This window comes from Gossypium hirsutum, chromosome D11 (genome assembly GCF_007990345.1).
Source record: "Gossypium hirsutum isolate 1008001.06 chromosome D11, Gossypium_hirsutum_v2.1, whole genome shotgun sequence".
NCBI lineage: Eukaryota > Viridiplantae > Streptophyta > Magnoliopsida > Malvales > Malvaceae > Gossypium > Gossypium hirsutum.
This window is the reverse complement of record NC_053447.1, coordinates 19,598,946-19,615,846: the sequence shown is the minus strand read 5'-3', so window position 1 is coordinate 19,615,846 and position 16,901 is coordinate 19,598,946. Positions and strand designations below refer to the sequence as shown.

Genomic DNA, 16,901 nt, shown 5'->3' with positions numbered 1-16,901 from the left:
TTAGGAATCATGTGAAAGAAACAATGACTTTGTTCATTTGGTAAGTAAAGATTATATTTTTGCAATGAAGAATATGAGAAGAGAGAAAAATAAAATAAAGAAATAAAAAGAAAAATTAAAGTGTTTAAAAAAATAAAAGTACAAGGACTAATTTTAACAAATGGAAAATATAGAAAAATTATTTTAAAAAAATATAGAGAAGGGAGGAAATTTAAGGGAGAAGAAGAAGAGAATAGAAAAAAAAGGAAAGTTCAAAGAAAATAAAAGAAAAAATTTAAATTGTTTAAAATGAAAAAAATATAGGGATTAATTTATAATTTAACTTAAAATTTTCGTTTAAAAGGATGATTTATCATAAATTAATTAAAAGGGGAAAAATTAAGATTAAAAGGGAAATAAGATGTGGTAAACGCAACATAATAATTAGTGACCATTAAAACAAATTAAGAAAAAACAAAAACCTACGATTTCTATAGTGTTGAGAAATGCCCACGTCTACGTTTGATGAATGCAAAAGAAAAGGATGAAAAGGAGAAGAAGAAGAAGAAGATGGCGATGATGATGATAACGATAACGATAACGATGATGATGTTAATGGCACTTATGTTGGGAGCAGCGGCGGCGTGCATCGTGGTGTTGGTTCCATTGGGAATGGCTGGATGGCATTTGAGTCGAAACAGCGTGCTCCTTTTCAGCGGCGCCATTTTGATTACTCTGTCTGTTTGCGTCCATTTCACTCCCTATTTTTCCTCCGTTTCTGATTACGTTACCTCCGTTTCATCCGTTGCCGTCTTCCATCGCCCTAAATCTTCTTGCATGAATCTGATCCACCGGATTCATTGGGAGGTCAGGCCCAACGCCTCTCTTCTAAGTTTTAATGCCACCCAAAACCTCTCTTCCTCTTTCGATTTTTATGAAAACACTGGGATTGGTCCAAAACCCAAAGGATCAAGGCTTGCCGCATCCACAAGTTGTCTAAACCCGAAGCTTCCCATTTGATAAACGGCTCCTGGGTGTTGATCGCAGGTGATTCGCAAGCTCGATTGTTCACCCTCTCTCTATTGAACTTGATTCTGGGTTCCGAACCCCAACGCATGGATTCTGTTAAAACTGCTTTGTTTAAGAGGCACAATAATTACAGCATTTCAGTTGATGAAATCGGTATGAAATTGGATTTCGTTTGGGCACCTTATGTATTGAATTTAACCCATTTGTTGACGGATTTCAAGACTAAAAAGAAATACCCTGATGTCATGGTAATGGGGGCTGGTCTATGGCATATGCTTCATGTAAGCAACCCATCAGATTACGAACTCGTTTTGCAAACGTTAAAAAGTTCCTTGGTTTCTTTGTTTCCATTTTCAACCGAGTTAGGCATTAAGTCACCACCCCATTTGTTTTGGCTCGGGTTTCCGATGCTCATCAATGGGATGTTGAATACACACGAGAAGAGGGTACATATGATTGATGCAATGTGGCATGCCTATGATAGAGCCCTCGGCGAGAGTAGGCTATTGCGCCAAACTGGTGGTCCTATGATCTTGTTAGACATCCAGTCTTTGACTTGGAATTGTGGGGCGCATTGTACCTATGATGGCATGCATTATGACACAGCTATCTATGAAGCTGCTGTTCAAATCATGCTTAATTCATTGCTTATTAAATCTCGTCACAGGCATTTAAGCCGCCAGCAGTTTTTGTTTTCCTAAATTGTATCGACCCGCTGACCGATCAAGTATTCTCATTCCTCTTTTTCCCGCGCTGCGTTGCACAGCATCATGCTCGCAATTTGGTACCGTCTTTTTGAAACGCTCATAGGTCTTTCATGTCTTTTTCATCCCAAGATGCACGTCTTAAGTTTGAAGACCTCATTGCAACCATAGTATTATAACACTGGATTGTGAGTACAATGTTAAGCAACATAGCCTAGAAAAAAAGAGAGTACCTGGTAATTCGATGGGTTGTGATAAACTAGTTAGCTTTCCACAAATATACTAATGGGCTTACAGCATGATTCACAAGCATTTGGCCCTTGAGAGAGCTAGTGAGGGTCATTTCTACTTGCCAATCTAGAATCTTTGATTCTTGCCAAGGTTTCCCATGCCTCTAGATTAAACACACTAGTAAACTTTCTGTGTATATTGGAGGTTTTTTTTTAATTACTGTTTTCTTTTCAGATATTTCACATGCTTGTATGGTATAGTTTGATGACACAGTATGATTCGCACTCAATTTTGTTGTGACCTAACTTGACAATTGTATAATATTTGGATACATCTTTTTTATTTTTTGCAATATATAATAGCAGCAGTGAACTCTGTGATATCCTCCGGTATGTTTTAATGGCATAGCTTTTCTGAATTGGCACTTTTTTAGTTTGTATGGCATTTTCAAAAGGAATGTTGATAGATGGGGAGGGTCTTTTCTTATTAGTGTGTGTGTGTCTCATACATACATACATAAAAGGCCGCAACAAATCAAAAAGAGTAAAAAGGTTTTGTGGAGAAGGAGCCGTCCAGTCATTTAGACAACCAAAGATAATATTCCTAGAGACTTGCAGTTTTATTTGCTTCCCGACCGGTAAAATAGAATGATGCATGCAAGAAATAACAAAGAGAGGAACGAATATCCTGTTCGTTCGCCAATATATTCTGATATTCAGTCAAATAGACAAAATAAGTTGAGCACACGGCAGGGTAGTCATTGCCTCTGCTACTTCGGCTGTTCGGCAGAGTTGGCAGAGACAAGGTCTGGCATCCCGTCAAGCAAGTTTTATTGTTTTAGTTCTGCAGACGACATGTATGACAATGAAAGCATAAATTTGTACGCTCACCAGTCATATATGAACCAATGGACGTTGATTAGGGATTTTCCATCTTTTGTAATGACTTTCAATTAAATATCCGAAAGTTAAAAGAGAAAAAAAGGGGGTCATATTTGCGTTGTTTCTACATCAGTACCTGTACATATAGATGCGTGGTTCTTTTCTGGAGTTGGTCTTGTTTAAACAAAAAGGACGAAAATAATTTATTTTTAGATGATAAATCGACCAAGCCTAAAAGGCTCAATTTGGGAGTTATATCTGTTGATGTCTCCAAGGAAGTAATAGCTAATTGTAAAGATCCGAGGCATCATCCTCCAAAGGAGAAAAAAAACGATCCGAGATACAATCCAATACTCAAATCACAAAAAGACAAGGGAGGGGTGGGGGGGACAACGAGGCGAAATAAAAATATAATTTTATTAACCTGCCTTATTTTATTTGATTGAATATTCGTTAATAAGAAATATTAATATTTGAATTTAATTAACTGAAATTTCAATAAAAGAAAAGAATATATTTAATAATTTTGTTAAATTAATATATTTACTATTAAATGGATAAATTTAATATTTTATTATTAAAAATATTAAGTAAAATTAAATTTGAATAGAGTTAATATTTATTGTTCAATTGTATTAAATTAATATTTTTACTATTTAAAATTATTACTTATTGTTTAATTGTGCTAATATTTTTAAAGTTTTTATAGTTTTGTAAATAAAAAATTTATTTTGAATTGGATTGCGATTAAAAAAAATATTAAAAGATTTTTGTATAATAAATATTGTGAATTTATTTAATTTTCTAAAATAATATAAAAATTAAATTGATTTATTTAATGATAAAAAATTAATTTAGACCTGGGACCTCGTAAATAATTTAATCGAGGTTCATCTATAGCGATTTGGGCAAGCCGCAGGCGATGGGAATCCCATGTTGATGTTTGATTTAAATTGGGTAAGACACTCTCCTTCACTCAAAGGTACGGGGGGTTGACACCCACGTGGATGTGTTAAGTACGTCGACTTCGAGTACGTGAGACAAAGGATTCCTGGTCTGGCTCAAGGCCTGACCCTGTTGGTCTTTGATCGAAGCCAGGCGATTGGGCACGGGCTGATAGGGACTGGCTACATGGCTGCAATCCATTCACACCAATAAATCCAAAAGGAATCGAATCATTTTGGAGTTTTTTCAAAAACAATTTATTATTAAACAAAACATATTCATATTTTAAACTTCTAGATCTAGTCTTAAATATAAATTAATAATAAAAATATTTATGTTGCCTACATGAAATATATTCAGGGAATATGCGAAACAGGGGATGAAAGGGTAAAGAAAGATGCCGCGAGTGAGGTGTCTCGTTTAGGTAGAGATGAGCGCCACCTCTCATCTCTTATTTTGCTGTGGGCTTCGCATTCGTCCATAGTTTTCCTTTTCCAGAAGCCCAACCAGAAGTAACTCTAATTTCTCTTTTCTCTTTCAAACTATTCATTCTTTTCTTACAAACCAAAGTTTAAGACTTTTTATTACACTTCTCCATTTTCCTTTTTTCCTTTATGGACTTTGAATTTAGCTTTCACTTTGCGATTTTGAAAACAATATTTAAAGGGTTAAATTGAATCATGTTATAAAATAATTAAAAAAAACTGCTTCATTTCATTGCCATTTAATTAAAATTTCAGTCATTTTGTTCATTATTTATAGAGCATTTTTATACATTTAAATAATTTAAATAAGTACAAATTAAATTAAAAAAATTAATATCATGCTTAAAATTAAATTATTTTAATAATCCAATTTGTGATTAATTAATTAAAATAATAATAAAAGCATAAAATGTTAATTTAATATTTTTTATTCAATTAAAAAATTAAATTTATAGAGAGACAGAAATGTCATGTCAGGCTATTAATTCCATTGCACTCCATTTTGTATTTTTTTTATTAATTTGTATAAAAGTAAAGGAAAAAAAATGGTTTAGATATAAATTTGTATATATGCGTTATATTTTCATTTCACTTGACAGAGCTTAGATAATTTGTTTTGAAGGTGACCAACAACAGCACACCACACAGCAGCGCATTTGTAAGATTCTCTCTTTTGTGAATTCAGATTCCTTTCTCCTTTGCTTCGATTTGGTTTTCTTGGATTTTGAGATTCATCGATCCTTATACTATTATTCTATCAGAGTCTTGTTCTTGTTCTTCTTCTAGTTGTTTCCAATGGAAAAGCTGGAACACCTCAAATCTGCCGTCGCTGCTCTTTCTGAAATCAGGTTTGTTTCTTATCTTTCGTTATTCACTAAGTATTGTGGCGATTACTGAATTAACAGAGAGTAATAGTAAACAAATCTGTGGTTTCTGATTTGTGTCTCAGTGAAAATGAGAAAAACGGATTCATCAACCTTGTCTCCCGCTATCTCAGGTATTATTATTTCAAATCAGTTCTCTTCCATTTGTTTTCCGTTAGATTCAGATCCTGATGCTGAAGATTAATTTCATTTGATTGAAGTGGAGAAGCTCAGCACATAGAGTGGAGTAAGATCCAGACTCCAACTGATGAAGTGGTTGTTCCTTATGACACCTTGTCTCCCTCTCCTGATGGTAATGATCTTAACCTTATACTTTATCCGGTCAAAAGCAAGTATCTTTTGGATATGATTGATCTCTCACTATATCTAATTGCAGATCCTGCTGAAACCAAGAAGCTCTTGGACAAACTTGTTGTCTTAAAGCTTAATGGAGGTCTCGGAACCACTATGGGATGTACTGGTCCCAAGTATGCTTCTCAATCCTTCACTTTTACTCTATTATATAGTTTTTCATTCTGCACAAATTCATCTAACTGATTTTTCCTCTCTTTCCCCCCCCCCAAAAAAAAAACACAGATCCGTCATTGAAGTTCGCAATGGCTTGACTTTTCTTGACCTAATTGTTATTCAGATCGAGGTCATAAGCTGTTGATTTCCTTTCCTCTCCTTTCTTTTTTTTCCTTTTTGTTTTTGTATGATCAGATCAGGCTAACATTTTTTTTATCGGTATTTTGCTCAGAATCTTAATTCTAAATACGGATGTAATGTTCCGTTGGTTCTGATGAACTCATTCAACACCCATGATGACACATTGAAGGTTCCCACTTTTATGTTACATGTTTGGTTACTGATTTATTTTTGCCTTTGTTAAACATTGAATTTAACTTCATATAACTCTTCTTCATTGCAGATTGTCGACAAGTACTCAAATTCAAACATTGAGATTCATACTTTTAATCAGGTTGGTGATTTCAATTTTCAGCTTCTTCTGCAGATTCAATTGAGACTCTAAGACTTGAGAGATATATCCTTTACTTGTATTATCTTTTCTCTGATTTCTCCTCGTATTGGATTTGCATAGAGCCAATATCCTCGTCTGGTTGTTGAAGATTTTGCTCCATTACCAAGCAAAGGCCAGCATGGCAAGGATGGATGGTAAAACTTCTTCCTTATTTACTTCTTTTCACTTTAGTAGTCAATTAGTCATTCTGTTGCAATGAAAGTGCCAGCTTGGCATGGGTAAACTGTAACTTGTAGCTAAAGATGAATCGGAAGTTAAATGACCTGAAGTTCTTTACTTTTATCTGTTGGTTTCATTTTATATGTCTTCAGTATCAGCTCTGAATCACCATAGAAAGTTGTTATTACTTTTGAACTTTGTAGCTTAACTGAAATTTGTAATTCTTTGAAGCTTTGAAGTGGTTCCCCAAGGGATGGATGTATCATAAAGGTTTGTTTAGTTTTAATTCAAGAAAGTACGATAATACATGTGGCCATAATATTTAGAGTTTCAGAGATTTTAAGGCATTCTAATCTGAGCCATAAGACTTTCTAAAAGTGAGCTATAAGATTATAAGAATTTTATGCCAATGATGTATGTTACTCTTATAGTATAAGTCATTCAGAGGACGGTTGAAGAGGTTCAGCATTTTTTATATGAAGTTTAAGATTTTTGTTCAATGATGAATTGTTTCCTTCTATGTTAACATTTTCACCTGATTCTTTATGGATGTAGTGGTTGTTGAAGTTATAGGACTGGTTCATCTAAAATTATACCTATAGCTTCTATAATGTTCTATCTTTGCATTCACTTGTATAGTTTCATTTGACAACATCTGTATGTTCCTACTGTTTTAGTTATCTACATTTCATGCAGTGGTTGTGTTTGAGAAGCATTCATGGAGATTTTGATGATATTTTTGAATTGCTTATTTGGTGGTAATACTTTTACCGAAACAAACTTTTCTGGCTGAAGGTACCCTCCTGGTCATGGTGATGTGTTCCCATCTCTAATGAACAGTGGCAAGCTTGATGCTTTCTTATCACAGGTTGTAGCTGCGATCTGGTGTGGTTTTTTTAATATTAAAAAAAAAAAAACATTTGATTTATAAAGGTTCTTTGTTTTGGTAATTTATTTGTGTTTCATCATTCATTACAGGGCAAGGAGTATGTCTTCGTTGCAAATTCAGACAATTTGGGTGCTATTGTTGACTTGAGTATCCTCACTCTGGTTTTCAGTGAACTCTGCTTTCTAGTTGTTAGTTACACATACAAGTTTTTTTCTGCCAGTTTTAGTCCTTGACAGGTTGCTCTAGAAATCTTAAACCATTTGGTCCAAAACAAGAATGAATATTGTATGGAGGTACAAATCGATCTGTAAGCTATGTTATATGGATTTCCTAGCTATGTGGTTTTGCTATATTACTTCTATTTATGTAGGTTACACCCAAAACCCTAGCTGATGTCAAGGGTGGTACTCTTATTTCTTATGAAGGAAAAGTTCAGGTATGAAATGATCTCTTGTTTGATTTTAGAATTTATATATTTCAATCCTCCCTTTTTTTTTTCTCTAAACAGAAGTGTGTCCGAGGTTCTAAAGATATGCTCCCTCTCATTCTTATAAGCACCTTAGGTTTTGGAGTATAATTATTGTTTCACATGTTTTTCAATGATGACTTGGTAAACCAACCAAATGCGTATCTGATATCTTTCTAAAACTTCTTTTATGAGATTTTCAAGTTGTATGAGTTCTACTCTAATCTCCTTATGATTATTGAATAAAACTTGGAATGATTTCTGCAACAAAGAGGCTTATTGCAGTTATCAGACTTGATTAACACCCTTCCATTTTCTTCTGTGATTCAGCTCCTTGAAATTGCTCAAGTCCCTGATGAACATGTAAGTAATCTATTTCTCTATCTTTGTTTTTCTATTCGTTCTTCTACCTTGATTTTTCTACGAGGACATGAGGTTCACTGCTTGAAACTGCCAAGGCTAAACAACTAGACAACTGTAAATGCCATACATTGAAAAACTAATGAAGATAACATGCGGAAGCTTTATGGTTGAGGCTGACATGATTCTCTCTTTGTAACAGGTCAATGAGTTCAAGTCTATAGAAAAGTTTAAAATTTTCAATACAAACAATTTGTAAGTCATATTGCCTTAACATGTTAGAACTGTCTATTTGGCTTAGTTCTAACAGTCAATGTTACAGGTGGGTCAACCTGAATGCTATCAAGAGGCTTGTGGAAGCTGATGAACTCAAGATGGAGATCATTCCAAACCCAAAGGTTTGTACCTCTTTCTTACTATGTCGTCTCTGGTGGATTTCTGATTTCTAAACTATAAAATTGGCTGCAGGAGGTCAATGGAATCAAGGTTCTTCAACTGGAAACTGCAGCTGGTGCAGCAATTAGGGTATAAAATTGTACCAATTATGGTTATGATGTATTAAAATGTAAAAAGATCTGTCTAACCATGTGTTTTCCTTATGTGATTAAGTTCTTTGATCATGCTATTGGTATCAACGTACCTCGATCGCGATTCCTTCCAGTGAAGGCAACTTCAGATTTGCTTCTTGTTCAGGTCCTTTTCTTCTTCCCCTGACATCACAATCAATCTTGAATGATAATATGTAGTTTCCTCAACCCATCTCTCGTATTTCGTTTGCAGTCTGACCTTTACACCTTAGTTGATGGATTTGTTATCCGGAATAAAGATAGAGCGAATCCTACAAACCCATCCATAGAATTGGGGCCTGAATTCAAGAAGGTCAGTGCTTGTGACGTCAATCTTGCAATATAAATTTCCAGAAAAGACCTTTATGTATATTAAAATCTCTTAACAGGTTGGTAACTTCTTAAGTCGATTCAAGTCAATCCCGAGCATCATTGAGCTTGATAGCCTTAAGGTGACTGGTGATGTTTGGTTTGGTGCTGGCATTGTGCTCAAGGTATCTTTCTTTTTCGGTTTTAAGCTGCAGCTGTTATTTAGCAAGTTGTATTTTTAAACTGTTGAAGAAACATGGAGAAGCAGAGCAGGTGGGTTTATGTTCTAAAATATGATTTTTCAGGGGAAAGTGAGTATCGCTGCAAAACCCGGGGTGAAGTTGGAGATTCCCGATGGAGCTGTAATTGAGAACAAGGTAAAAACTTTCGCATGCATGCACTAATGCAACCTAATTTCCTTATTACAAATTGTTAAAATCAGAAAATTAGGAAAATTTATATTTACAAAAAAGCCAAGGATGAATTCCAAAACATTTAATAAAATAATTGTTTTTGTTAAAAATCCAGTTTTATTGGTTCTCGGTTCTCTGTTTTTTAGGGTTCTGGCTGGTTTTTTAAAAATATGTCGCCATTGGGTGGAGGCGGACAATGTGGTGTGGTCTAGTTTTGACTTGTAATCCAATTTTTTGGTTTTGTGAACTAATCAGTAATCTTATTGGGTGCATAGGAAATTAATGGCCCCGAAGACATCTGAGAGAGGCCCGTCTGCCAGCCGAAGTTTCCCTGATTTTGGTGTGTTGCAGTAGATAACGAACGCATCTTTTATATAGATAGGAAGTAAAATAAAATAAAAATACTTGGAACAGAAGTAGTATTTGCGTTTCATATCACATATATATGTTGTATGTCTTGCGGGAGTTTCCCTTGAATTACTATTTTTCGAGGTATGATGAAAAACAGTGTTCTGAATGTTGTATCTACTTTTTGCACCAAACAACTTAGCCCCTTTTACCAAGCATCTTCAGTTACGACATTTTAAAACATACAAATTATTTAGTATTTTAATTTTGGAAAATGATAATTATTTGATACAATGGTAGAGATTTTTATTATTAAGTATTTTAATTTTGATAAAAGATAATTATTTGATACAATAATTGTAGAGTTAAAAAATCCCATTTTAACTCTTGTGAGGAGTTAAAAAACTCTTTAAAAAATTTTAGGTTTTGCCGACCATCGCCCGAGGAATGTATAGGCATTTACCGGAATAAACAATGTTACAAAGGCATTTTATTTGTCTAGTGTTCCTTGTTTTTAATTATGTCTGTCAGAAAAATCTGGGATTAAAAACACTGTAACTGAGAAAACATGGATCCTCTCTATTATTAGCAAATGTGACCATACAACAAAATTTATTTATTCGGACGATAACTTTATAAAATCATGATTATCAGATGAAGATGATACGATAACTATAAAATTATTACTAAGAAATACCCGGTGGCGGCGGATCCTAGAACTAACTTTTAGGGTGTACTTTTAGGGGTTTATAAAATGTAAATTTTTAGGAGTTTAATAAGATTTAAAAAAAATACTAATTAAATTTTATAACATTTTTATGATATCATTGATAATTTTTAAAAATTTTAAGGGAGTTTACTTAAAAATTTCAAAAATAAAAATAAAATAAAATAAAAGGAATTTAATTAAAAATTTTAAGTGAAAAATTAGAAATATCTCAAATTTTGGGAGAGTCAAAGTCTTCCTCGGCCATCATAAAGATATGCCTCAGAGGTATCTGAACTTGGCAATATGTACTTACTTGGTACTTAAAACTTTTTTTTAAAATTTAATTGTTTGCTATCTAAATTTGAAAACCGTAAATTAATTTGGTAATTATTTAAGGTAAATAGTAACATCGTTAAAATATATTGATGTAGCATTGATGGAAATGGCACGATAACACTTAGAAAACTTTACATTTTGACATGTAGAAAAAAAAAATATATAATTTATAAAAAAATGTTTTTTTGCACGGAGTGAATCTACACAATTGGTTGTCAAGTTACATTTAAATTTGGACAACCATTTGTCTAAATTTATTCTAGACACAATTTTTAAATATTTGTAAATATTTTTAATTTTTTTCACATTTTTATATTATTATTATTTTAAAATTTAAAATATACACGGTTTTCAAATTTAAATACCAATTAAATTAAAAAAATTAAGCATAAAAAAATAAAAATTATCCAAATTCAAGTATACCCCTAATTTAAACAAGAGAAACGGAATTTTGAGTTTTTTTTTTCTTTTTTACAAATTGGAGGAAGTTAGAAAAATAAAAAGCATAACAAAGTTTTAAGACAATTTCTTTTTACCCTATTTTTATTTTATAAAAAGATTTTAGCTGTAAAAATTCATAATTATTAATGATTTTTTCTTTCTTTTTACTGGTTAAAATTATTTCAGTTTCTTTTCTTTTAGGAAAACAAGGTAATTGAATCATAAAATATTTTCAACATTCAAGATAATATTTAACCATTTATTACTCAGCTTTCCTCTAATTTATTTTCCTTTCTTTTCTTATCCTCAACTATTTTTAATCAAGTTTTAAAATATATAAAAAGTTGCTGCTGAATACTTTTTAAATTTAAGATTATAATTACACAAGGTAGGTATATACCATGCAACCAAATTACATTTTATTTGTTACATTAATAAAACATTATAATAGAAATATTGTTGTACATGTAATACAACATCAAATTAACTTCCAATGAGGCGAGGCAGTTAATTATATTTACCATGCCCATGCCCATTTTCTTTTGTTTTTAAATATTTTCTATGTCGGATTTCATCCATTTGTTGCATCATGCATATCGTAGGGGTGCAGATATGGTGTACGACGGAAATTTAACCAAAATCCAAATCCTTAAATATAATGTTACATTAAAAATCGAAACCCTTCAAAACATAAAAATGAGATGAATCAAGTGAGAGAGTGCTCGTCTCTGTATCTCATAAAATGGTGATTAAATTCATCTATTGACAACCGCCATCCTCACCTCATCCACGCCACCTCCACTGATGCTTTTTATTATTATTTTTCCTGCAAACCCGCAAAACCACCCCCTTCCATTTTCGACCTGCAACAGATAATAACGCAAACATTACCATCAATGTCTAAAGAAACATCAGGCCGCAAACACAAACGCAAAGGTTAAATTTCCCAGCAGATCCTTGTACAATAAAGCTTAAGTACAAACTTGTCCCTCCAACATGAAAAAAATTTGAGCAATTTAGTCCCTTTTAAATTACCGTCAGTTAAAATTTTACAACTTTGCTCCCAAGTCTATATTACAAGGACCCGGCACCAAAGCAAACATCAAGAAGCACAAAACATGCTATTAAAAAAATTTCTCATATTTATCCAAGTTAAAACATCTATTGCAAAATGTGCAACTTGCTAATAAAACGTTTTTCACTTAACAATTACGCAAATAAGTTAATTTCATATGTTTATCTTCCCAATAAATTGGTCTATACAAGGTGGAGGGGGCAAAACAAGCACAAAGAACTTTGATGGTTAGGAGTAGTTACCATTTTCAAATTTATGCTTAAGAAAGTCTTGCTTTTAGATCTGCTGCAACAGCATCAATGAACTCCTCAGTATTCAGGTACTTGTCCCTAGCAAGCCTGCAGCATCCATGTCAATGTTATAACCAAGTTCATTATAACATATATGTACATGTATGCAAAGTACAAAAACGAATTATATGAGTACGCACTGACATGCACAAACATTTCTTATAAAGGATCATTTGCAAGTTAACAGACCATAAAAATCACTGGCGGTTAAATTGCATAAAACATGCTTGACAAATACTTACTTAGAGCCGTGAATGATTAGTGCAAGATCTTTGGTCATCTTTCCAGATTCCACAGTTCCAATACAAGCTGCCTCTAGTTTCTCAGTGAAATCCAAGAGTTTAGGATTGTCATCCAATTTTGCCCTGCAAACAACATAATAGTTCTAGTAAAACATTTAAATAATTTTGTTAGCCGCCCATGTGAAAAAGAATGATGCCATCAGTACTACCTGTGTGCAAGCCCACGCGTCCAAGCAAAGATAGATGCTATGCTGTTCGTGCTGGTCTCACCACCCTTTTGGTGAACTCTGAAATGCCGTGTAACAGTACCATGAGCAGCTTCTGCTTCTATTGTCTTCCCATCTGGGCAAACCTGAAACACAAACAAATTCATCATGTAGGGTAAGTGGCATGTAAGATGGTGCTCAGGATAGGATTGAATTTACATCATCCCATGTTTAGTATTCATCTTCAACGCAGGAGGAAGATAAGAAGACTATTTATCACCAGCAGAGAAGATAATAAAATTAAATAAACTGTTGACATGAGATATACCAGCACAGATGTCATCAATCCAAGAGATCCAAAACCTACAAAAAGCAATTCAGGTCTAGTTAGAAAAGCAATATAGCTACCATGCCGCAAGAATAATGTGAAATTTTATCAATTTGGGGTTGAAAGGGGAACATTTTTTTTCCCTTTTACTAGTTTGTGACACAAACCTTGGGCTAAGAAATCACTCTGGACATCACCATCATAGTTCTTGCATGCCCAAACATAACCACCTTCACTCTTTAGAGCATATGCCACCATATCATCAATGAGACGGTGTTCATACCTTAAATTAAATAATCTGAATCAATATTTGACATAAATATAAAGAAAATTAATTTAAGTCAATCAAAGTGAAAAAGATCCTCACCATATCCCAGCAGCCTCATATTTTGATTTCCAGTTAGCCTCATAAACCTCTTGAAAGATATCCTTAAATCTTCATTAAATAAACAAACATAGCTATGGGAGTCAAAAACAGAATAACGAAGAGCTTGCAGTAATAAAAGTTTTACTTATTAAGCAAGCCACATACCTTCCATCATACTTCTTAAGAATAGTATTCTTCGTACTAAGATAAAGAGGCCACTTCTTCTGATAAGCAGTGTTCATGGAAGCCTCAGCAAAAGCACGAATAGACTTCATCCCCAAGCCAAAAATAAAGAAAAAGAAATCAGACACCACTAGAACAAAAAAGAAAGGCAACAAGACCATCAACAGAATTATAGATTCAGACCTCATCTGTGTTATACATGGCCAGTGAAACTCCTCCTTCACCAGTGAAGTTGAAAACTTCATATTCAGTCTTCTCACCCTGTCCCTCTGGAACTGCAAACAATAGCAATCGATGCTAATTATCCAAAAATCAAGCGCCAGGTACTACCAAATACCATTAAAAACAAACAATTGAATATCAGAAATCATCAAGGCAAAGAAAAGATTTTACCAAAAACAAGTTTAAGTTTCCCAGCTCCTTTAATGACAGCATCAGTTGCTCGGTACTGATCACCGAAGGCATGCCTTCCAATGCATATAGGCTTTGTCCAACCTGATGACACAAGAAATCAACATAGCTTAATATAAATGTAACTAACTAAATAAAAATATACATCTACAACATCATGATAAAGCTAAATACCTGGGACAAGTTGAGGGACATTTTTGCAAATAATTGGTTCTCTAAAGACAGTGCCTGAAAGATTACACCAGTCAAAATAACTGATATTGAAACATCACAAAATAATAGGAAAATTCTAGAAAGATACGAATGTATTAATGCTAACCGTTCAAAATATTCCTAATAGTCCCATTAGGACTCTTCCACATCTGCTTCAAGTCAAACTCCTTAACACGAGCTTCATCTGGCAATCACCAACACCATATTGTAAGAACTTGCCGAATTTCAAGCTTCCAAGCATATTACCGTTCCAGTAAGAATCCAAATTTCAATAATTGAACAAGTTAATGCATGCTTCTTTCCAGGAAGAACTGCAGCGAAGGTTCAGCCATGTATACCTGGAGTAATAGTAGCACACTTGATGGCGACATTGTACCTAAAATAAGAACCAGAAACACTTGAGGTCAGCTGAACACAACACAGATAACAAAGTGGAAGTACATACACCCAATTAAGTTTAGCATGTATTTCAATAGCAGTTATGATAATGTTGTCAGGGGGAAAAAACAGCACAAAAATATACGCCTATTAGTACCAAAGCAAGAGCAAGAAGCAGATTCTTAACTGCTTTGTTACTGTCGGATACTCTAATCAATCAAAAAATGGTTCACGGTTAACAGGAAAAATGCAAAGAATAAGATCAGCAATAACATGTAAATTTCTATCATGGTAAATGAAGAAATAAGCAGGAAAGAATATGGCCAGAAGGGCGTGCCACTAGGAAGGAAGCAGATGGAAGAATTAGCAACAACAGCATTGACTAAATATTGCGACAAAGAGATTCATCCCTCGGGAATTTAGAAAGAAACAACTTAAACATACTTAAGAGTAGCTTCTGCACTTTCAATTGTAACTTTATCATCGGTAGCATCACGATGTGGAAGACCAAGGTCAAAGTACTTTATGTCCAACTCCACAAAGGGAAGAATGAGCTACAGAAGAAAAAATATATATTACAATCACAAAAATATATTATAATTTTTGTATTTTTTTTACAAAAAATATATATACGTCATCATATAAATCAACGAATCACCTTATCCTTAATTGATTTCCAAATAACTCTGGTCATTTCATCTCCTGAGCCACAGAAATGAAAAACCACATATGATCAGGAAGACAACATGATGTACAAGACTGTATTATACCAGTTCAACAGAAGCAACACAAAGAAATCGCAAGGTTTAATATACAACAATGTTCCACGATATATATATGCTTTTGCGTCTGTACACGTCTGTTCGTATGTACTTGCACCCCACATGTTCGATCAAATGTCAAGAAACTATTGTTTTCCATATAGTTAAGTTTTCATTATGAGCAATGCAGTGGAGTAATATAGCATGCTTTTAGATAATCCTTTCTATGAAATATATTAATATAAATGAAAGATCTGCTGATTCCAGTCCAGTCAACTTGACGTAAAACTCATTAAAAAACGCCATATGAATATGATAATCAACATGGTCAAATTAACAGATGAAGAACGAAGTGCTTAACATATGAGGCAGGCGTAACAGAGTGATAAAGGATGTCGTTGGTTTTCAGTTTATAAGATCTGCGTCCAGATTCGTTTTAACACCAGTTTTTAATTCTTTATTTTTTTTGTTTATCGATACTGCTGATTTTACGGCGACCGGAATCAAAAAGTAACAACAGTTAGTAGCAAAGAAGAAAGCCAGATTTGAGTGAGAACAACATCTAATGTACAGAACTGAAGAAAATAAGATCTGAATCTGAATCTCAAAGAAAAGAAAAAGGAGATACCGTCCATCTCAACGATGGGATTGGCGACCTTGATCTTCTCAAAACCCATTGCTATTCCCACCGATTTGAGTTTTTTGTTTCGGATCAGAGATTTAGATGAAAAATGAAAAATGAGCAGCCACTGCGGATGCCGTGTCTTACAAAGTTGAGTATAAGTAGAAGAAGAGTAGATGTATATCGGTGACTTTAAGACGGCACCTCACCTAACACAAACCACCTTTTTTTTTTTTTTATATATCTTAGTCCCCGGTCCCCACTAGGTTGAGTTTTTTTAATTAATTGTAGACTTTAATAACGGATTTTTATTTGGAAAAAACTTATATATATCCCTTTTTATAATATATAAATTAAATAAAAATGATATAATATTTATAATATATAACTTTTATAAGAAAAGTAGTATAAATTGTTCAATAATTTTCATAATACTTCTTATAAATAATATATTTTGTCATAATTTTAAAAAAAATTATAATATTTTTATGAATAAGTATATTATTTTTATAATATATAACATGAACGCATAAATAAGTTATATTTATATTTCATGGAAAAAAAATTATAAATAAATATATTATAACACTTTGATAACGTTTAAATTATTTTTTATATTAAACCTTTTAACCATAACTTTAAAACTACAAGTAGCTTGAAAATTTTGTCA

At 33.2% G+C, this 16,901-nt stretch overlaps 2 protein-coding genes and 1 pseudogene across 4 annotated transcripts; 2 read left to right on the top strand and 1 right to left on the bottom strand.

Moving 5' to 3' along the window:
* The first annotated feature begins 438 nt into the window (after positions 1-438).
* On the top strand, positions 439-2,338 carry LOC107911328 (uncharacterized; annotated as a pseudogene).
* Positions 2,339-4,784: 2,446 nt separating this feature from the next.
* LOC107912877 (UTP--glucose-1-phosphate uridylyltransferase) lies at positions 4,785-9,884 on the top strand. Of its 3 annotated transcripts, none has more exons than XM_041103861.1 (22): positions 4,785-4,912; positions 5,018-5,102; positions 5,204-5,251; positions 5,339-5,430; positions 5,515-5,605; positions 5,715-5,775; positions 5,878-5,955; positions 6,049-6,099; positions 6,220-6,293; positions 7,114-7,186; positions 7,297-7,354; positions 7,454-7,500; positions 7,578-7,643; positions 8,004-8,036; positions 8,236-8,288; positions 8,356-8,431; positions 8,502-8,558; positions 8,643-8,726; positions 8,814-8,912; positions 8,989-9,093; positions 9,214-9,285; positions 9,597-9,838. In XM_041103861.1, exons 2-22 carry the CDS (start codon positions 5,050-5,052, stop codon positions 9,621-9,623), a joined length of 1,398 nt encoding a protein of 465 aa, XP_040959795.1. In that variant the 5' UTR covers positions 4,785-4,912; positions 5,018-5,049; the 3' UTR covers positions 9,624-9,838.
* A 1,900-nt stretch (positions 9,885-11,784) lies between these two features.
* On the bottom strand, positions 11,785-16,445 carry LOC107912878 (isocitrate dehydrogenase [NADP]). The gene is made up of 16 exons (XM_016841236.2): positions 16,238-16,445; positions 15,507-15,550; positions 15,293-15,402; positions 14,809-14,846; positions 14,577-14,654; positions 14,432-14,485; positions 14,240-14,341; positions 14,030-14,121; positions 13,829-13,932; positions 13,664-13,732; positions 13,464-13,579; positions 13,297-13,331; positions 12,972-13,114; positions 12,763-12,885; positions 12,473-12,568; positions 11,785-12,018 (listed from the first exon to the last, which is right to left on the bottom strand). Exons 1-15 carry the CDS (start codon positions 16,284-16,286, stop codon positions 12,490-12,492), a joined length of 1,236 nt encoding a protein of 411 aa, XP_016696725.1. The 5' UTR covers positions 16,287-16,445; the 3' UTR covers positions 11,785-12,018; positions 12,473-12,489.
* Positions 16,446-16,901: the final 456 nt, after the last annotated feature.